A 19,855-nucleotide genomic window follows, 5' to 3' on the forward strand; every position below is an offset into this window, starting at 1 on the left:
AGTGGTACGTGTGCATGGGCAATCACAATAAACACACGGGAAAAGGAAAAGTCATTAGAGAAGTCAGGAGCTGGCAATGCAGTTCCTCTCGGAGTATATGAGAATATCTAAGAGCATTGTAATGGAATGTGAGACTGCCAACCAGTGTAAGGTAGGGTAAAAGATAATGCTAACACACTTATTCTGACAACTGTCTAGTGAGCAGTATGTAAGAGGTTCTGGGAACATGCTTCTATTTTTTTTTTTTTTTAAAGATTTATTTATTATTTATTTATTTATAATAACACTGTAGCTGTCTTCAGATGCACCAGAAGAGGATGTCAGATCTCATTACGGGTGGTTGTGAGCCACCATGTGGTTGCTGGGATTTGAACTCATGACCTTCGGAAGAACAATCAGTGCTCTTACCTGCTGAGCCATCTCACCAGCCCCCGGGAACATGCTTCTAAATGGTGGTATCTTCACAATGTTTTGTGTCTCCCCGACCTCACCAGCATGCCATATTCACAGAATACTTTTTAAAACATCTTCAAAGGCACAGTAAGAAATAAAATAGAAAGTAAGACCGCCACCAAGTTTGACAAAATTTATTGTAATTTTAGTAAAGACATTCAGCTCAGTCGTCTCTCTCCATCTTGACCTCAGGTTAATTTATTTGAGTCAAGTAAAGAATATGTAGGAGAGGTGTTATTTCAACAAACAGTAAAATGGACAAATGGACAGTTTATGGACATAAAAGTTAAATTTATGTATCTTGATATACTTAAATCATGTATGAACTAATAGTGCTATGTACATTTCCATTGTTTTACTTGGGGCTTATTAAGTAACATGTAGTGAACAAAGCGTTAGGAATATCCGCAGGCTGCTTCTTGGAAGTCATTACATTAAAAGTCGCCCAGTGAACAGTCACTACCCATGAAACACCGACGCCGCCTCCAAATTTAACATTGTAATTTCCAAGGACATTTTATCATTTCCTTTGTCTGTGACTACTTAAGATGCATTTATCTGTCACATTTAAAAAGCCCATATACAATACAAAAATACAAAACAAACATCCTACATACAGAACTCTAAGAGCATATGCGATGAGAGGCTCGCAGTGAAAACGTCTAAAGCAGCATTTCTGTCCTATCGCAGTCACTGAATGTGCTTGTGAAACCACTGGTCAGTGTGTCTATACTCAAAATAAGCCATGGCATTGTACAAATAAGAAATATTGTGAATTCAATCCACACTGAATCTAGTAAGTTAGTAACTAAGTGCTTCAAATGTCACAGAAGGTATGTTGCCTCATCTGTCTTCATACAATGTTATACCTTTTTCCCTTTTTTTTGTTATTTAAACCTTTTAAAAAGTAAAAGCCAGCCCAATACATAAAGCAGTATGCACACTGATATTTTTGGTGGTGTTTGTACTTTAAAAGAACCAGCTTCCTTATGTTCTGCCTCAAGTTCTGGTGGAAATGCTTATAGGAACTAGAATAGAAACCAAGAGAAGCACATTCAAAATACTGATTTACTTTGGTAGCAAATAGTGTCCTCTGAAGATCCTGAATGGAGACAAGCTCCATTAAAGTGGGCTAGTTATACTCAATACTTAATATAAGAATTTTTAACAAAAAAAATTTTTTACAGAGCAAAGCGTCAGTACCCACTGATAGCAAAGCAGTACTAGCATATAATGGCCCAAAACAAAATGAAATGCCCATAGGAAAAGGTTTATTTTAACCTTATCTAAATTTACTCAGTCAATAGTCCAGTAATATTGTCTTCTCAATCCAATCTCCCTCTCGGGAAGGCTGTTCCAGGGAGCCAGGCAGTCAGGTAATGAGGGAGAAGTCGGGAGAGGAACTGCTCTCAGTTTGAAGTAGACAATAACTTTTGGCTTCCCTCTTAATGTGCTAATAGTTGTGTCTAAAAAAATATGCAATTCTTAGAAAGGTACCACTTCTGATTTCTTTATCATCTGTAACCCTTGGAAACTAATCATGTGAAACTACAAAATTAGCAAATGTCTTGAAATCTGTATATAAAACATAAATTACCTCTAATTGCAAACTCTCATTTATTAGTGTACCACTCAATCTTAGAAAAAAAGAAAAAAGGAAAAGAAAAAAAAGAAGAAAGAAAAACGGCTCCAAAGCTAGTCTTACACCATTCTTTACAAAAAGGAGACTGCTCCTTCTAACTGCACCCACCCACACCCCAATCTTAGAACACTTCACTTAATTGTCTTGGTCGTGGACGTTCCCAAGATGAGATTTTATATTTCGCTCCCACAGCTTCTGGTTATCAGAAAAGCCATGCTTTCCTTTATTAAAGGAGTTTGGTCCGGCTGATGTTGGTGTGTCCCTGTGTTAAAAGAAATTCAATTTATTCAAATTATTGTTGTGGTTTATTTTAAACACATTAATATACATTTGCTTAGTGTTCATTATAAATACAGTCAGAATAGCAGAAGCCCCTAAAGAGGTCTTCTATAAAGGGTTAAGACCTCATTGCACTGTGTATGCAGTGAGGAAAAGAGTAGAAAGGAGAGCCTGGGGTTTTGTATTAGCTTGACTTTTCAAGATGGTGTCCCCTTAGTCCAGGCTGGCTTGGAATGCAGAGAGAACCACAGGCATGCACCTCCAGGCCCACTGTGGGGTTCTCATTTGCAGGACTGAGAGCCTAGGGACAAGCATCCTAACCAAGAGCTCCAGTACTGAGCTCCACTCCATCATCCGTGTGCCGTTCTCAGCACACAGAAAAGGGAAGGTAACACAGTAAGAGTGGACACCACTGTGGCTCTAAAACTACTGCTGAGATTCGGAGGAACAGAATCAGTTGTGGAATTCTTATCCAGAATACCAGACCGTGGGTTCAGTTCCAAGCACCGCACGTAGCAAACAGAAAATCTGTTGCAAAAGAAGTGACCTAAAACCCACAAATCAGGTTAAAAACTAATCTGGTGGCTTATTGCAAGCATTTACAAAAATGAAGCAAAAACCCAAACATGTGTAAAGGAGAAACATGCAGTGTCAATGTTTTAATTCCAGTACTCTGGAGGCAGAGGCAGGTGGATCTCTTCGAGATCAAATCCAGCCCAGTCTATAAAGTGAGCTCCAAGACAGCTAGGGCTGCATAGTAAGACTGTCTCAAAAATAAATGCAATAAAAAAAAGTGTGCATGTGTACTTCATTTGGACTGGCAATAGTATCAGATATATTTACTTAAGTTCCAATAATGATGGGCTGAGCCACCGGGACTGCATTTAATTGACTTAGAGATCGGGGATAGATTTAGATTTTAATTCTTTGTAGGCTCATATGGATTCATGTAAAACGTGTAATATATTCTTCTCCTTGCTTTCCCTACAGCTCTACAATAGTGATGAAAGCATGGCACCTTCCAATATTCTTCATCCTCATCTTGGCTTCTGGAGGCATTTCTTCTGGCTCACTCTGCAGAACAAGGAAATGGAAATGAGTACATTTAAATTATTAATTCACTTAGTTACTAAGAAGGCTAAGTTTTTTTAATCCAACATTTTTTAATGCCATAAAAGGAGTAAGGTAGTGAACTTTAACAATTACTATATTATTTTTTTATTTTTTAATCTTGGGGTTGAGGAGATAGATGGCTCAGTCAATAAGCATGAGGACTTGATTTCAGTCACCAACTATGCTAAGTATAGTGGTGCCTGCCTATAGTTCTTGTACCTGGGAGGTGGAGACAGGAGCATCCTAGGGCCTTGCTGGCCAGCCTAACTGAATCATCAAGTTCCAAGCCAATAAGGGCCCTGTCTTAAAAAGAGAAAAGAAGGGAGGAAAGAAAAATAAAGGTGGAAACTAACTGAAAAGACACCTAATGCCGAGCGCTGGCTGTCACACACATATGCACATGTGTATACAAACCTGCCCCCAGAGTACGCACGCACACACACTTAAATCAGAACTATATTGGATAGGACAAAGAGAAAAGTAACTCATATGCTAATTAGTCAAAGAGACATACGAACTTCATGTTCGCTGGCACTTTTCATGCTGGCAAGACATGGAATCTGCCTATGTGTCAATGAGTAAATGGTTTGAGAAAATGCCAAAATATATATTCACAACAGAAAAATGTAGGTTGACTCTTTTGTATATGTTGGGAGACAGGGATGGGGGTAGACAAAGGTACCCTGAGAAGACAGGAACCACAGATCCCCCTTTAGCCACAGAGACATCTGCCAGACACCGGTGCTAGAACACTAAGGTCCTAGGAAAAGGAAAAGTGTTCTTACACACTGTTGAATCTCTCAAGCCTCTTTAACAAAGAGTAAAACAAAAAGCAAGCAAAGTTAAAAGGGCCAGGCGCTAGTACTCAGGAGGTGAAGGCGGAGCGGGCAGATTTTTGTGGTTTTCAGGCCAGCTACAGATACAGAGTAGACTCTGTCTTAAAAAGAAAAACAACAACAACAAAATAAACCCCAAATGTCTTTAAAATTAAGGAAGACAGTGAATCATGGTGTATAACTTTGAGCAGCAAAGCTCTAGCCTAAGGTTGTGTTTACTTAGGTATAATTCTCCATTTGCAAAGATGAATTAATACACACTGCAAAGGCACACACAGAGAAAGCGAGAGCCACGATGTGAACATATCACACATAGAGCACTACTACAATACAGGTAACCTACAATACAGGTAAGAACAGTTCCCATTCACACACTTTCCCTACGTTCTATGTTATCTTTTCCTTCTGGACTTGCACATCCACAAGTTTCCTCGTTGGGTATGGTATAATGGTAGAAATATCAGAAGGAATATCAGACCATCTTTAGCTACTTTGTTCAGGGACAAGCTTCAGCTATTAGAGTCCCTGCTTCCAAGACAAGACAAAACAAAATGGTCAGATGCAGCATCCCATGCCTTTAATCCCAGCTTGCCTAACATGCACAATGCTCTAGCCAGGTTTGATCCTCCCCATCATATAAAAATGGTATGGCCAGGCAAGGTGGCACACCACCTTTAGTCACAACATTTGTAAGGCAGAGGTAGGAGGACCTATGTGAGTTTGAGGCTAGCCTGGTCCTAGAGTTCCAGGACAGCTAGGGCCACACAGAAAACCCCTGTTTCGAAAAACAAATAAAGAAAAGAAACTGGATATAATGGTGCATATTTATGATCTCAATGCATGAGAGGTAGAGGCAAGAGAATCTGAAATTGAAAGCCATCCTTACCAAGCTCCATGCCAGTCAGTTTGAGATATGTGAGACCATGTCTTTTACAAAGAAAAAAACCAAAACCCTGGGAAATTTACTCATCACCCTTGAGTATGGTAGGATGCCAACATTGTAAGGGGCATTGGAGAACTGGGACAGACAACAAAGCAGAGATATCTCAAGTTCACTCTGGCACACTCTCATGAGAGGAAGCTCTAGTGGAATCACTTGTAGTTAATTCCTGCTACAGATGTGCCATGTAGCACTCCACAGCTGCTTTTTGTAGCAAGCACAGTGGCCATCACTGAAGACCAACTATGAAGTTACTGAAAGCAGCAATACTGAAAGGCAAATGTGAGCTGGCTTAGTGGGTAGAGGTACTTGCCACCAAGCCAGACTGCCTATATTCAATTTGAGGGATCCACAGAGTTGAAGAACTAATTCCACAAGTTGTTTTCTGACCTCTCTACATCTGAATGAACAAGTATAACACAGACATGTACATACATACACACAAAGACACACACACAGACAGACACACACACACACAGACACACACACACACACACATCAAAAGAAAATTTGTAGAGCCAGGCATGGTGGCATATGCACTACTGACTCACAGACTTCCTAGTATGTATTATTATAAGCACTTGACTTGACTCTTAAGTTTCTTGCAATTTTCTATAAAATTAGCAATTTTTATAGAAATATATTTATATCAACAGACATTAAATTTTTAGTTTTGGGTATGTACCTCAGTGGTACAACAGTTGCCTGGCGTTTACAAGGCACTAAACTCAATACCCAGCACTTCAAAAAAAGAAATCCAATTTTCTTAGGCATTACAAAAAATGTTTACCAATACTATTTTACTATTATCAATTTAACTACCAGTAGTACAAACTCTAGTTTTCTATTAATTCCTTCTCTTTTAAAAAAAGTTTTAAAAAATATATATATTTATTTATTTAATGTAAAACTAAGGGCCAGCTGGCTGGTTTAGTATGTAAAACAGCTTGCCGTGCAACCCCGAGACATTTCCTGGACCACTGATAGAAGGAAAGAACTGACTCCCAAAAGTTGTCCCACCTTCCACCTGCCTACCATGGCACACATGCCTTCCATGCACACACAGTCTTTAAAAATAAAGTAAAATAAAATAGGTATTAGCTTACATCTTCATCTTCATTGAAAGCTGCTGCTACTGAAAGAGTCTTTGGAGCAAGAGTTGGAACTGTTTCCTTAGGCTTCTGAAGAAGAAACATTTAACAGAATTATCACAAATAAAACTTATACAGCCTGTTTAATAAAATAGTAATTGCTCTTACAAGGTTCAATTTTATCAATTTTTATGTTTTTATAAGCTTACACAGTAAGGAAGTCAATATTTTGGGCAAATCCATTATATCTTTGAAAATAAAAGTTAACAGCAGGTAGGTTTTACTTTACTAATTTCATATATCCAATTACTTTTCTGTCTAAAAAAAAACCTCTCATTGTATCTGAAATTTACTATCAGTTAAGCTAAGAGGTACACACTGAAGATAAATGACTAGAAATGATCCCTGCCCCACAGCATCCTGCATGGACCATAGTGCCTTTAGAATGCAGGGAGCATCCCACTTGATGTTGTCTACCAACTGCTATCATGTTCCCTTCCATCCATCTTCCTAGTCAATCTCAGTTCTTACTGTCCCTTTTACTGCAACACGCCTCAGGGTCACCAGTGATTAATGTTTTCAAGTACTCAAGTTTGAAAACCTTTTTCTTTGTTTACAAGCTCCTTTTGCTCAGATTCTTATTGAAAACTCCTATTGTTATCTCTGTCCACGACACTAACCCATTACCTTCCAATCTCAGACCCTCAGCACCACCCAATAGGACAACTACTAGAAATAGCATATGCCAAGCAAGGTAAGGGATATGGAATCCAGTGACAGAGACTGTCTAGCATATATAATGAGCCCTTGGCTTCAGTTACCAACACTGAAGGAGAGAGGATACAACCCATCCAAACCCCCTTTGAATTCCTCTTCAAACTAGAGACGTTCCAAGGATGCCAATGGGCTTTAGTCTTGAGACTCCTTATTATGATATGCAGTCCTTTATGATCTGGTCCTAAGGCCTCATTTTGATTTTACCGAATAGGCTTTTTTGAACCTAACTCAACCACTTAATAATTAGTAAATCCCATCAATTATTTAGAAAAAGAAGGAACTGGACTCAGAATATGTCCAAGCAGATTAGAATTATATGAGTACATGTTTACTGTTTAAAAAAGTTAAATAGGGTATGATCAAGATCCTATATAAACATACAATGTCTGTTTAAACTGTCAAAAGAGTAAATGAAGATATCATTTTTAAGATCAAGTCTTTATGCAATTAGGTCTATGTGATTTTTAAACATTACACATCAAGAACCAGAGGATACAGAAAAAATGTTAATGAAATAAAAATGTCATAGTCTTTTTGTTTAAGACTCAGATTTTTTTTTTAAGAGGGGGAAAAAGATTGCATGGTAGGATTTGGGGGTTCTGAGAAATGGCTGCTCTTAGAATTTAGAAAGCAAGCTCAAATAGACTCTAGGGAAAAAATGATTAAAAATTAAAAATTTTCATTTAAAAAATATCTGAAATACGTATCTACAGCATAAATAAAACCATTTGCATCTGACTATTGCGAATTGAAAAAACCACCATAGATAACCAGTAAATTCTTACTAGGGCTAACTTACTACATTAACCCTTTAAGTTACAAAGAGCTGATTTGTAGTTATTACTTTGTGGAGGTACATAATGGTAGGTACTGACTCCAAAGCCTCTCAAGTGCTACGCATATACTCTACAGCAGAGCTACAACACAATACAAATTATTACTTCTAATATACTAGTGGTAAAATGTTTTTTTTTTTTAAATTCCCAAATATTTTTCACAAATTTTATTCAACTAAGAAAAGTTCTAAGTGGTTACTTTTTTATAAATCATGCATTCTTTACAATATGCCTTTTTTTTCAACTGCTTTGATAGAATTTATAGGCCCTTCCTAATGAACTTACATGTAAGTTCATAGCCAGTTACAGCAGTTTACCTTTTAAAACTTGCCTTTCTATATATACCATACACACTGCGTACAGACACACAGACACACACACACACACAGACAGACACACACACACACAGACAGACAGACACACACACACACACACACACACACACACACACACACACACACACACACGGAAAAGCAGATTGATGAAACCAATCTTTAAGACCATTACAAAAGCACACGTAAAACAACTCACACTTGCTCCGAGTCTAATGGAGATGGCGGGTGCTTTCCTTGCCGTCTGACTACCTATGGCAAATCCAAACTTGGGCATCTTTGTAGGCTTTGTTGGGAGGTCTGCAGCTTCATCTTCAGCTGATCGCTTTTCAGCGCTGCGACTGGAACTTTCCCCTCCATTACTGGAAGAAACAGTCTTAGTTTTCACAGGTTTTTCTGCTTCTTCTTCAGGTCCTGGTGAAGTCGAAACAACTTACCAAGATGAGCTATTTTTACTGAGCAGATTGATGGGAGCAGCAACCTCAAAAAGCATCTTTACAAGGAAGATACCTCTGCAGCTGTCACCTACTGACCCAACAGTCTCTTCACTGCTTGTTAGAGTGTACAGCAGGAACTGAGATTGTGTGGCCGTACAAGAGGCTCCCATGAATTAACTAGCATAAAATACAGAGCAATTTAAAATTATAAACACAGAGTTCACAAAGAGTAAATACCCGCCAGCTAAACATTACCTTATTAATTGTACATTAATCTTGGTTACAAGTGTGGAATTTTGATATTCAGAAATTAAGATCAACAAATTATTTTATATAAACTAACATGTACAATATAAAACATCTGGCTAATAAATTATAATATTCTCAGTAATGTAGTCCTAATAACACAAAACATCTAGTCATGAACATGACCACTGTTACTTAAACTACATTTCAAATTCAGTCTACAGCCTTTCTTTCCCCCCTTCACCATGCTGAACACTCAGGGCTTGGCTTACACAAAACAAACATTCTACACTGAGCTACAACCCTGGCTGACCACCAGCTAAGTTATGTTCCTTAAGTGATGTTACTCAAGATACACCTTACATCACCTTTCGAGCTGAAAAAACTTCAAGGTAATCTCTTGAGAGTTAACCCTATCTGAAAGCTGGTCTAGTACATGTTTTAAGCTACCTGTAAGAGCTATTCAAAGTCAGACTTTCACATACATATTATCTCATGAAGACCTAAACTTCCAAGTACAGATATATACAAATGTAGAAATCAAGATGTTTTCAACAACTTTGCTCGTATGTGTTTTAAGTCAATAATGACTTCATGTCTTGAGTATTTTAGGCTTATTAATAAATAAGACTATTAGCCGGGCATGGTGGCACACGCCTTTAATCCCAGGACTTGGAAGGCAGAGGCAGGTGGATTTCTGAGTTCAAGGCCAGCCTGGTCTACAAGGCCAGCCTGGTCTACCGAGTGAGTTTCAGGGCAGTCAGGGCTACATAGAGAAACCCTGTCTCGAAAAAACAAAATAAATAAGACTACTTAAGAACATATTGGAAAGACTGAAAAGTCTGGCCGAATTTTTTTTTCTCTCTAGCTCTACCCTACAGGATACATTATGAGACAACAACTCAAACTTACTTGACAAGCTCTAAGTGACTGCCTTGGCAATTCAATAAGAAAATGGGGCGAAGGTAGAATGGAGGTTGAGGGAGGGTCAAATATAGTATCTGTCAAGTAAAAGAATCAAAGGCTCAGGACTATAAATCTAGATCCATGCAGTTTGGTGATGACACACCTTTAGATTAATTAGTACTTTGTGGCACCAAGGTAGAACACAGGGCCTTGCACAAACTATTTATGTATTTAAGCACTATAAGTGACCTATATGCCCAAATAGTTTTCTCATTTCCAGACAAAGTCTAGCTATACTGCCCAAGGCCAGGCATTCCTGTAACTTGCACACATCCTGCTCCATCTCCAGGGTACCTGGGATCATGGCTTGTATGACCATGCTAATTCAACAACAAGCACTTTGAATAGAGTATCTGATTTGGTACAGATTGAATAAATAAACTCCTTTCTTTGGATTAGGGCTCTAGTTCAGGTATTTTCATGAGGCAAAGGTAGCACTGAATAGTATCCTGAGGTGCCATTCATTTGTTTATATGTAAGACAAGATACATATATTATATGTGTATCTGAATTAAAAAAATGAAAGACTATTCTCCAGTAACTGAGAACACTTGTAATCCCAGCACTCAGGCTTGTCTGAGACCACCATGGACTAAAGGACATTCTAGACAGCTTGGACTAGAAACTCTGTCCAGTGCATTTTACTTGCAGTCTTAAGCAGGAATTGGCATCAACCACTGTATTCTGTACTCTTATATGAATACATAAAAAAAAATTTATCAGTAGATGGCTCAGCAGTTAAGGAGCTTCCTCATCTTCCAGAGGACCCTAGCTAGAGCCCCAGCACCCACACAAGGCAGCTCACAATTCCTGGAACTCCAGCTCTGGGGGACCCAACTCTTCTGGCCTTCCTGGGCACCTGTATTTATCTGTGCACACCCACACACGGACATGTGATTAAAAATAATTTTGTGTACCAGGTGTGGTGGCACATGCCTTTAATCTCAGCACTTGAGAGGCAGAGGCAGGATGATTTCCCCGAGTTCCAGGTTAGCCAGAATTACACAGTGAGATCCTGTCTTAAAAACAACAAAAATAATTTTAAGTAATTCCACAAATGTATTTAGATAGCATCTTCTGTTCACAAGATATGGAGAGCAGGGAGTGAAGAAGGGTGAACACAGTAATGGCTCTCATTTCTTAGTATAAGCAGGTTCAATGTGGCACATATGTTGGTCGTTTTGTCTTCATAGAACCCTCTTAGCAATTATGCAGCAAAATACAAAAATAATTTAGGAAAAAAGCAAATAAAACAATGGACTAAAATGGGACAATAGCAGACAAATATATTACTACTAATTATTATTAAAATATTTGTAATTTTAAACATGGATCATTCGAAAACTATTTCAAGGGCTGGAGAGATGGCTCAGTGGTTAAGAGCACTGATTGCTCTTCCAGAGGTCATGAGTTCAAATCCCAGCAACCACATGGTGGTTCACAACCATCTGTAATGAGATCTGACGCTCTCTTTTGGTGTGTCTGAAGACAGCTACAGTGTACTTACATATAACAATAAATATTTAAAAAAGAAAAAGAAAGGACGGGCGGTGGTGGCGCATGCCTTTAATCCCAGCACTTGGGAGGCAGAGGCAGGCGGATTTCTGAGTTCGAGGCCAGCCTGGTCTACAGAGTGAGTTCCAGGACAGCCAGGGCTATTCAGAGAAACCCTGTCTTGAAAAACAAAACAAAACAAAACAAAAACAAAAAAAAGAAAAGAAAATTATTTCAAGCAAATATGAGTATTAAAATCTATCATTGAATATTAATATTTAATTCACAAGTACCAAATGTTCTTTAAACTCAAACTAATTTAGCATTTGGAACTTTTAATCAAGGATCTCTACTTTCAATTTATCGAGATATCTTGTTTGTGCTTTTTTTGTGGCCTGAGTATCACTATGTAAGCCTGGCTGGTCTGAAATCACACTATGTAATGTAGCTCAGGAATGTCTCAAAGCTCTACTTTGAACTCCCCAGGGATACTCCTGTCTCTGCATCCCAACTGCTAGAATTCAGCACTTAGTTTACTAAGACATTTTGTATTTTAAAACTGTGGAAAACAGGCTGGAGAGATGGCTCAGCGAGTAAGAGCACTGACTGCTCTTCTGAAGGTCCTGAGTTCAAATCCTAGCAATCACATGGTGGCTCACAACCATCCTTAATGAGATCTGATGCCCTCCTATGGGGTGAAGACAGCTACAGTGTACTCACATATAATAAATAAATAAATAAATAAATATTAAAAAAAAACCTGGAAAACATATGTTGAATGACTGTTAATACTGTGAATATCTTTAGTAGTGTGAGTTATAATGAATAAATGAACAAGCATTTTTAAATAAGAAAATCTGTTTAATTTGTTTTTTTAAAAATAATTTATTTTTATTTTATATGCAATGGTGTTTGCCTGCATGTATGTCTGTTTGGATATGTCAGATCTTGAAGTTACAATTGACAAGCAGTGGTGGCGCACACCTTTAATCCCAGCATTTGGGAATTTGGGAGGCAGAGGTGGGCAGATTTCTGAGTTCGAGGCCAGCCTGGTCTACAGAGTGAATTCCAGGACAGTCGGGGCTACTCAGAGAAACCCTGTCACGAAAAACCAAAAAAAAAAAAAAAAAAAAAAAAAAAAAAAAAAAAAACAAAAAACAAACAAACAAACAAAAAAACCAAAACCAGACAGTTGTGAGATACATACAGGTGCTGGAAACTGAACCAGGTCCTCTAGAAGAGCTCTTAACCACTAAGCCATCCATCTCTCCAGCCTCAGCCCTTTCCATTTGTAAGTCATCATTATACAAATTGATAGCTTTTAGATGAAAGAATTTAGTGAAGCCTTCTGTCTACTTTGTATTCATTCTAAGCAAACATCGTGTAAGTTAATATCAATTAGACAATACATATTACAATTTTTCTTTTTCACTGACTAGCTGAGATGGGACAATTCCACAAAGGTATCATTCATGAGTCATGTGCTCTCTGGTACCTTATCTGGGGAAAAAGAAAAAGAAAAAAGAATACAAAACAAAAAAAAAACCCAATCCAAACCAAGGACTCCAGTAGCTCTCTGACAGGAAAGGTAGTCCATGTTTTGACACAGGAAACCCACACATCGTTGAAGTAGCTCTTGGATTAACCCTTGATAGCTTGAAATGGCTATGATTACACATTAAGTTGCTTGTCTCTAAATCTCTCTAAATTTCTACTTAACTTTAACAAAAAAATGTCTGGAAAAAGTCTCCCCAAGTAGACTGAAGTGAAAGAGTTAGTTCAAAACTCTCTAGTAGAGACACGTTAGGTTTAATTATGGGGATAGTCTATTTACTAAAAAAAGAGCACAGTAGTGAAGCTCATCCTTAGCATAAACGAGGCCTTGGTTCAATCTCCAGGATCAATAGCAAGATTAAATGAATAGGAAAACTACTCATATTTCCAACACTGTGGACTGTGTCACAGAAGAAAAGTTGCCAACTCTAGACAAAGTTTTCCAAGAGAGCTGAATACTTGCCTCAAGCTTATCAATTCAATCCTATGGGTGAAAGGTTTCAGTTATGATTCCTCTGCAGGACCCCATTATGTCTGATATTAAAGTGAGCTATACGAAATGAGGCAAATTATGTAGAAAAGGAGTGCAAGTTTAAGTTACCAACATAAAATAATCTACACAGCCCCTAACACTGTTAAAATGGAAATATTATTCACACGACAGAATGTCCCTCAACTGAAAGGGTGGCAAGTACATTACACACGGCTTTAGACACTTAAGGTCTATTTTAGCAGTTTTCTCAGTCAAGGCAAAAAGCATCTTCAATTCAAGGCCACCCAAGATACTCTGGGCTAGAGTTTTCCCTCAAACTACTTTTAACAAGAATAAAGGAGATCTAAAGTAAGAACTAAAATACTTTCATTAGCTATTTTACTAGCTTATTTAAAAAACAAAATGAGGAAGAGACTTGACAAAGTGGCCATGGCCAGTAATCCCAGGACTCAGGAAGCCAGAGTTAAATGAGATTCTAGCTCAAACGGGGGTGGGGGTGAAGGTGGGGGTGGGGGAGATGGGGGCATCTTCCGCAATTAACAAATTTGGTAGACCCTACTTCTTGCCTTTATGCGATACTGAGTCTATACGTTCTCACATTTAAGTGTTTCAGGGATAAGACCGAAGAAATCCAGAACAGTGAAAGGCTGAAACATTCTAAACATGTGTTAATTATCCTTACGACAAAAGGGCGTAGGGGAAAAGAGACTACGTATTTCTTTTCCTTTATGTACACCATCCAAAATTACGGGGGTAGGAGGAACGAAAAGATGGCTATAATCTGAGTTTAATTTCCGCGACAAATTACAGGAAGATCACACCTTCCTACCATGCCAACTAAATATCTGACGTAGACCCCGCTGTTAGGAGCCTAAGAAAGATACTGTAAAAGCGAATCAAACCCTAATTTCCAAGCCTTTGCTGCTTGAGCCAGATCCCCTATCGTCCCTGCATCGCTTCGACTTAGACCATCGCAGGGTTCATAAATGTTATGTCTGAAAATACAGCAAAGAGAGTGGGCTGGGGTCTTCCACCTCCACAGCGAAAAAAAGAGCTTCAAACCAAATTACGTGTAACCGAGAGGCCGGCGAGCTCGGAAAGCCGGCATGCGGCCAGTGCCCGCGGCGGCGGCTCGGCGCTCGCCCGGGGGCCTGAGTGCGCAGCGGGCCCTGAGTTCTGCTGTTTGGGCTCCCAGCCCAGGCTCAGTCTCCCACCTCCCTTCTCACGGCCCGGAGGTAACTAGCGGCCTCTCTGATTAGGCGACGCGGACCTCGATCTCCTGCGGGCCCCACCGGGCGTGCCCGACACTCATCAGGGCCCAGCCCCTGGCCGGGCGAGCGCCAGCTCCGCCCGCTCCAGCGATGCCGTAAAGCCCCCCACCCTGGGAAACCCAAAGAAAGGCCGGAGTAGCCCCCGTAGCCCGCGACGCTGGGGTAGTGTTCACCTCCGACGGCTCCGGCTCGCTGCGGCTTCTCGGGCTTCTCCTCTCCCGCCTTCCCGTCCGCCATCTTCCCCGCCGCGGCCTCCCCCTGCAGCCCGGGCAAGAACGTCACGGCTCCGCCCAGCAACCACAAAGCTTCGGGCGGGCCAGCGAGGCCGCAGCCTAGAGCGGCCCTGGAACGGGAGACGGAAACGCATGTGACGTCATGGACCTGCCGGGGCGGGAACGGGATGTGCGGTGACGGCTGCGGAGGGCTGGGCTGAGGGATGGCGTGTCCTGATTAGTACGGACTTTCTGACCGTGGAACCGTTGGTGCCATCCCAGGTTTTTACATGCTCAGGGGTGTTCGCGGCTGGTCCTTGATTTTTATGGGATAGGGCTGTGTTCTTACGGAGAAAATATATCGGACGCAGTCTAGTGCTGACACTGTGCTTGCCCTATCGTTTAATCTCTAGTGCAGCCCAGTGTGAAATTTATCGTTTTCACTTGTGTAATGATACCGAAAAGCAACTTATGGAAGATCACGGAGTAGAGCCTTACGGAAGTTAAATTTTCCGAGTTTTTTTTGCATTCGTGAAAAATTTAAGCGTGAGCGTTCTAGTAAGCGAGCAAACATTATTAAAAGCAAAAATAGGCAGAAGCAGGCGGATTTCTGAGTTCGAGGCCAAACTGGACTACAGAGTGAGTCCAGGACAGCCAGAACTGTACAGAGAAACCCTGTCTCGAAAAACCAAAGGGGAAAAAAAAAAAGGAAAAAATAGGTATACATGGTGGTCAAGGGCGCTTACTATTCTTCCAGAGGACGGAAGTTCAGTTCCCAATTGGGTGGTCTACAGCTGTTTGTAACTCCAGTTCCCGAAATCCGACAACCTCTAGAAGTCTGTAAGAGTTCACATTCACTTGCAAAATATTCAAACACCCGTTAAAAAGTACACAAAAAGCAAACAACAACAACAAAAAAACCGCTACACTCTCAAGGGCAGGCGCTGTCTGTGCTTTGGGAAAAGGGTGATTTGGTCTACTGAAGTTTGGAGATGTCGACCTTGTATCTACCTTACTTCACTCATTCCTTCTCTAGTAACATTTAAAAGATGCCTCGGCCCAGCTTCATCGTTCGAATTTGCTTTGAATTAGAAGTTACTCACTTCTTGGTATTTTTCAAGTAATTTTCTTTACTCCTGTAACTGTCTACTGGTTAAATCGTCCTATTCTTTCAAGGTAAAGGTATCCTACTGTGAGAGTTTTACCGTAAAAGCTAGTGCCAGTCTTGTGTCTTTTGGGGGAAGGGGGGTTTAGGGAGGGTTCAAGACAGGGTTTCTCTGTGTAGCCCTGGCTGTCCTGGAACTCACTCTGTAGACCAGGCTGGCCTCGAACTCAGAAATCTGCCTGCCTCTGCCTCCCAAGTGCTGGGATTAAAAGGCACGTGCCACCACTGCCTGGCCAGTCATGTCTCCTAACCTACACGGGCACAAGTAACAGAACAAGAGATGTCTTGTAGTGTTCCCTGCCACCAACATTTCTTTTCTTTTCTTTCTTTCTTTTTTGTTTTTTTGAGACAGGGTTTCTCTGTATAGCTCTGGCTGTCCTGGAACTCTGTAGACCAGGCTGGTCTCGAACTCAGAAATCCGCCTGCCTCTGGCTCCCAAGTGCTGGGATTAAAAGCGTGCGCCACCACTGCCTGGCCCAGGATTTGGTTTTACTTAATAGGAACCACCCCAGGCCGCTTCTCTTTCAAGTTGGAAACTCCTGTTAATCCTTGCCTCTCCTAGAAACCTTTTGTAGATTCATTTAGTGTCAATGAAATCCATGCATTAAGTATGCTACAGCCTCATCTGTTTCTTACTTCATTTTCTCTATACTTACTCAACCCTTTGCCCAAATTTGGTCAGTTACTAACCTGTAATATACACTCAGTGTTAGAGAGTATAGTTTATTCTGTCCGCCAAGCAACATTGAGTGTTGCTGTCCACAGACCTGCTTTAACTTCTCAGTAAAATATCAGCGGGCTGTGGGTGTACCTCAACTGGCCAAGTGCTTGCCTAAAGTGCAAAAACCATGGTGGGTTTCATCTCCAACACTGCATAATGAAGTGGTGGCGCATACGTCTAATTCCAGTACTTAGGAAGTGGAGGTAGTATCAGTCTGGGGTGCATGAGATGCTGTATCCACATAAACACTAGTACCTCTTCAACAGGTGATCATGGGATCAACGGTATAATCCTTAGCTACACAATTTCAATACCAGCCTGAGCTACATGAGGGCCTACCCCCAAACTAAAACAACAGAACAGAGAAAAGTGGATGTTGGTAACAGAATTACTATATTGAATTGTCCTGTTATCTCAAGATCAGAGTTTGGATCCCTGGTATTCACATAAAGCTGGGATGCCTGTATTCCTAGTGCCAAAGAAGCTGAGACAAGAGGACCCCTGGAGTTGGACAGTGGCACACGCCTTTAATCCCAGTACTTGAGTGTCAGAGGCAGGCAGATTTCTGGCCTACAGAGTAAGTTCCAGTGGGTGGTGGCGGCACACACCTTTAGTCCCAGCACTTGGGAGGCAGAGGCAGGCGGATTTCTGAGTCCTGGGACAGCCAGCTATACAGAGAAACCCTGTCTCAAAAAACCAAAAAAAAAAAAAGTGGCACTAGGGATGGTGGTGGTCCATGCCTTTAATCCAACACACAGGAGGCAGACGCAGGTTGATCTCAAAGACAGCTTGGTCTACATAGTAAAAACACATCTCTCTGGGCAATGGTGGTGCATGCCTTTAATTCCAGCACTTGGGAGGCAGAGGCAGGCTAGCCTGGTCTACAGAGTGAGTTCCAGGACACCTGGGGCTACACAGAGAAATCTTGTCTCCCAAACTAAACCAAACCAAACCAAAAAACAAACCACATTTCAAGATAACTAAAACAAGACAGCGCATCTACACATGCATGCACACGCACATCAACATATATGCACAAGAAAAATTAAAAGTAAAAAGCAGCCACTTTTTATAGCACCTTGTATTGGAGGTTACCTACATGGAAGCTGCTCAGTATTCGTGAATGAGTAACTCAAGCTCCAAGTAGAGAGAGGATGGGGAGTATTTACCTTAAGATAGTATGGTAGTTTGGTAGACTTTGTAATCTAATTTGAAGTTCTCAGTTCACTATTTAGCACACAATTATATGCAAGTGACCAGGAAACTATCATACAGTAACCATTTCTCCTATATGGCTTTACAGGATACTAAGATTCTTACATTTCTTGGTCATTAATACCAGCACTTGAGAGGCAGAGGCAAGTGGATGTCACTGAGCTTAAAGATATACCACAGACCCTTTCTTGGGGAGAGGGGATCATATACCACTCTAGATTGCTGTTTTCTCACGTAAACTTGGCTGGTCTCCAATGTGCTATTAAGCTGAGGCCTTCATTCCCAGCAAGACCCCAAAACCCAAACCATGTGGCTGGGATCAGAAACATGGCTAAGCCATCAGAATCCAGGTTCAGTTTTCATAAACCATGCTGGATATCTTACAACTTACCTGTAACTATAGCAAGGGATATGTTTTCTTCTGCTTGCATGTGGGTACACACACACACAATACATTCACACAAATATACATTAAGTAAATAAAAGCAGGGCTGGAGAAATGGCTCTTTAGTTAAAGTGCACTGACTACTCTTCCAGATGCCCTGAGTTCAATTCCTAGCAACCACATGGTGACTCAAAACCATCTGTATTGAGCGTCCAATACCACTTTCTGGTGTTTGAAGACAGCAAGCAACAGTATACTCATATATATGAAATAAATAAATCTTAAAAAAGGAAAAGTAAATAAAAATAGCAAAAATATAACTGTCTTAGGAGGATTTCCATTACTGTGAAGTGACACCATGACCACAGCAACTCTTGTAAAGCATTTAACTGGGGCTGGCTTAGTTTCAAAGGATTATTTTGTTATTGTCATGGCAGGAAGCATGTTGTCATGCAGGCAGATATGGTGCTGGGGAAGGGGCTGAGAGTTCTACATCTGGATCCACAAATAGACTGCCACACTTTCATGGCTTGAGATCTGAAAACTTCAAAGCCAACTTCTGTGGGTGTCATGCTTATTCAAACAGCAATAACTTCTAAGAAATGTTTACAAACCTCACGGTTGAAGAAACACTATTTCCTAGAAACACTACCCATACAATAATGGTTATGTATTAACCAAATATTTTTCTCATTTTGTACTCATGTGTATATGTCTGCATGATTTGTGTTTACCACATTTCATACAGGGTGTCAGATCCACTGGAATTGGAGTTGCAGGTGGTTGTAAGCCACCCAGAGTGCTGCTAGGAACTGAATTCAAGTTCTCTGCAAAAGACCACTGAGACATCATCTCAGTCCAAACACATTTGTCCTAAAAAAGTTAGTTTTACTTCCAAATTCAATTGTGATAGTACTAGGAAATCACCTAACACGCCAGGGAAAGCCAGTTTTTGAACCACCGAGACTGCGCTATGCAATACGCCTTAACTTAGTGCCTGTAACACGGCCAGTGTCGTGTACAGGCTTTAGTTTCAAAATTACAGCCTCAAATTTAGGAAAGCTTTATTTCCTCATGAAAGAACAAAAGAACAGTCTCTTTTTATCTCTCTCTTTTTTTTTTTTTTTTTTGGTGTTTTCAAGACAGGGTTTCTCTGTGTAGCCCTGGCTGTCCTGGAACTCACTCTGTAGACTAGGCTGGCTTCAGACTCAGAAATCCGCCTGCCTCTGCCTCCCAAGTGCTGGGATTAAAGGCGGAAAGAACAGTTTCTAACATCAATAAAGAATATGTATAATGGAGCCAGTCATGGTGATAGACTAGTGCCTTCCCCCTCCCAAAGAAAAACTCAAAAAAACCCTTATCAACCCTCAAACCAAAAAGGACAGTAAAGTCTGATA

At 40.5% G+C, this 19,855-nt stretch overlaps 1 protein-coding gene across 6 annotated transcripts; it reads right to left on the reverse strand.

Moving 5' to 3' along the window:
• Positions 1–571: 571 nt before the first annotated feature.
• Positions 572–15,142, reverse strand: Pcnp (PEST proteolytic signal containing nuclear protein). Of its 6 annotated transcripts, XM_031364080.1 has the most exons (6): positions 14,934–15,048; positions 8,737–8,913; positions 8,499–8,661; positions 6,370–6,444; positions 3,393–3,448; positions 572–2,357 (listed from the first exon to the last, which is right to left on the reverse strand). In XM_031364080.1, the coding sequence occupies exons 2-6, from the start codon at positions 8,904–8,906 to the stop codon at positions 2,231–2,233; spliced, it is 591 nt and encodes a 196-aa protein (XP_031219940.1). In that variant the 5' UTR covers positions 8,907–8,913; positions 14,934–15,048; the 3' UTR covers positions 572–2,230. The 6 variants fall into 6 exon arrangements, with proteins under 6 accessions (XP_031219940.1, XP_031219935.1, XP_031219936.1 ...); XM_031364075.1 differs by lacking the exon at positions 8,737–8,913 and having other exon boundaries at positions 14,934–15,142; XM_031364076.1 differs by lacking the exon at positions 8,737–8,913 and having other exon boundaries at positions 6,370–6,441; positions 14,934–15,099.
• Between the last annotated feature and the right edge of the window lie 4,713 nt (positions 15,143–19,855).

This window comes from Mastomys coucha, unplaced genomic scaffold (genome assembly GCF_008632895.1).
Source record: "Mastomys coucha isolate ucsf_1 unplaced genomic scaffold, UCSF_Mcou_1 pScaffold12, whole genome shotgun sequence".
In the NCBI taxonomy this organism is placed as follows: Eukaryota; Metazoa; Chordata; class Mammalia; order Rodentia; family Muridae; genus Mastomys; species Mastomys coucha.

Coding starts and splice junctions, on each gene's coding strand:
- Pcnp (XM_031364075.1), bottom strand. CDS start 15,127: ATGCGTTTCCGTCTCCCGTTCCAGGGCCGCTCTAGGCTGCGGCCTCGC. Junction 3,449..6,369: donor CTTTCAATGAAGATGAAGAT/GTAAGCTAATAC, acceptor CTTGTTCTGCAG/AGTGAGCCAGAAGAAATGCC. Junction 2,358..3,392: donor AGGATGAAGAATATTGGAAG/GTGCCATGCTTT, acceptor CTTTTAACACAG/GGACACACCAACATCAGCCG.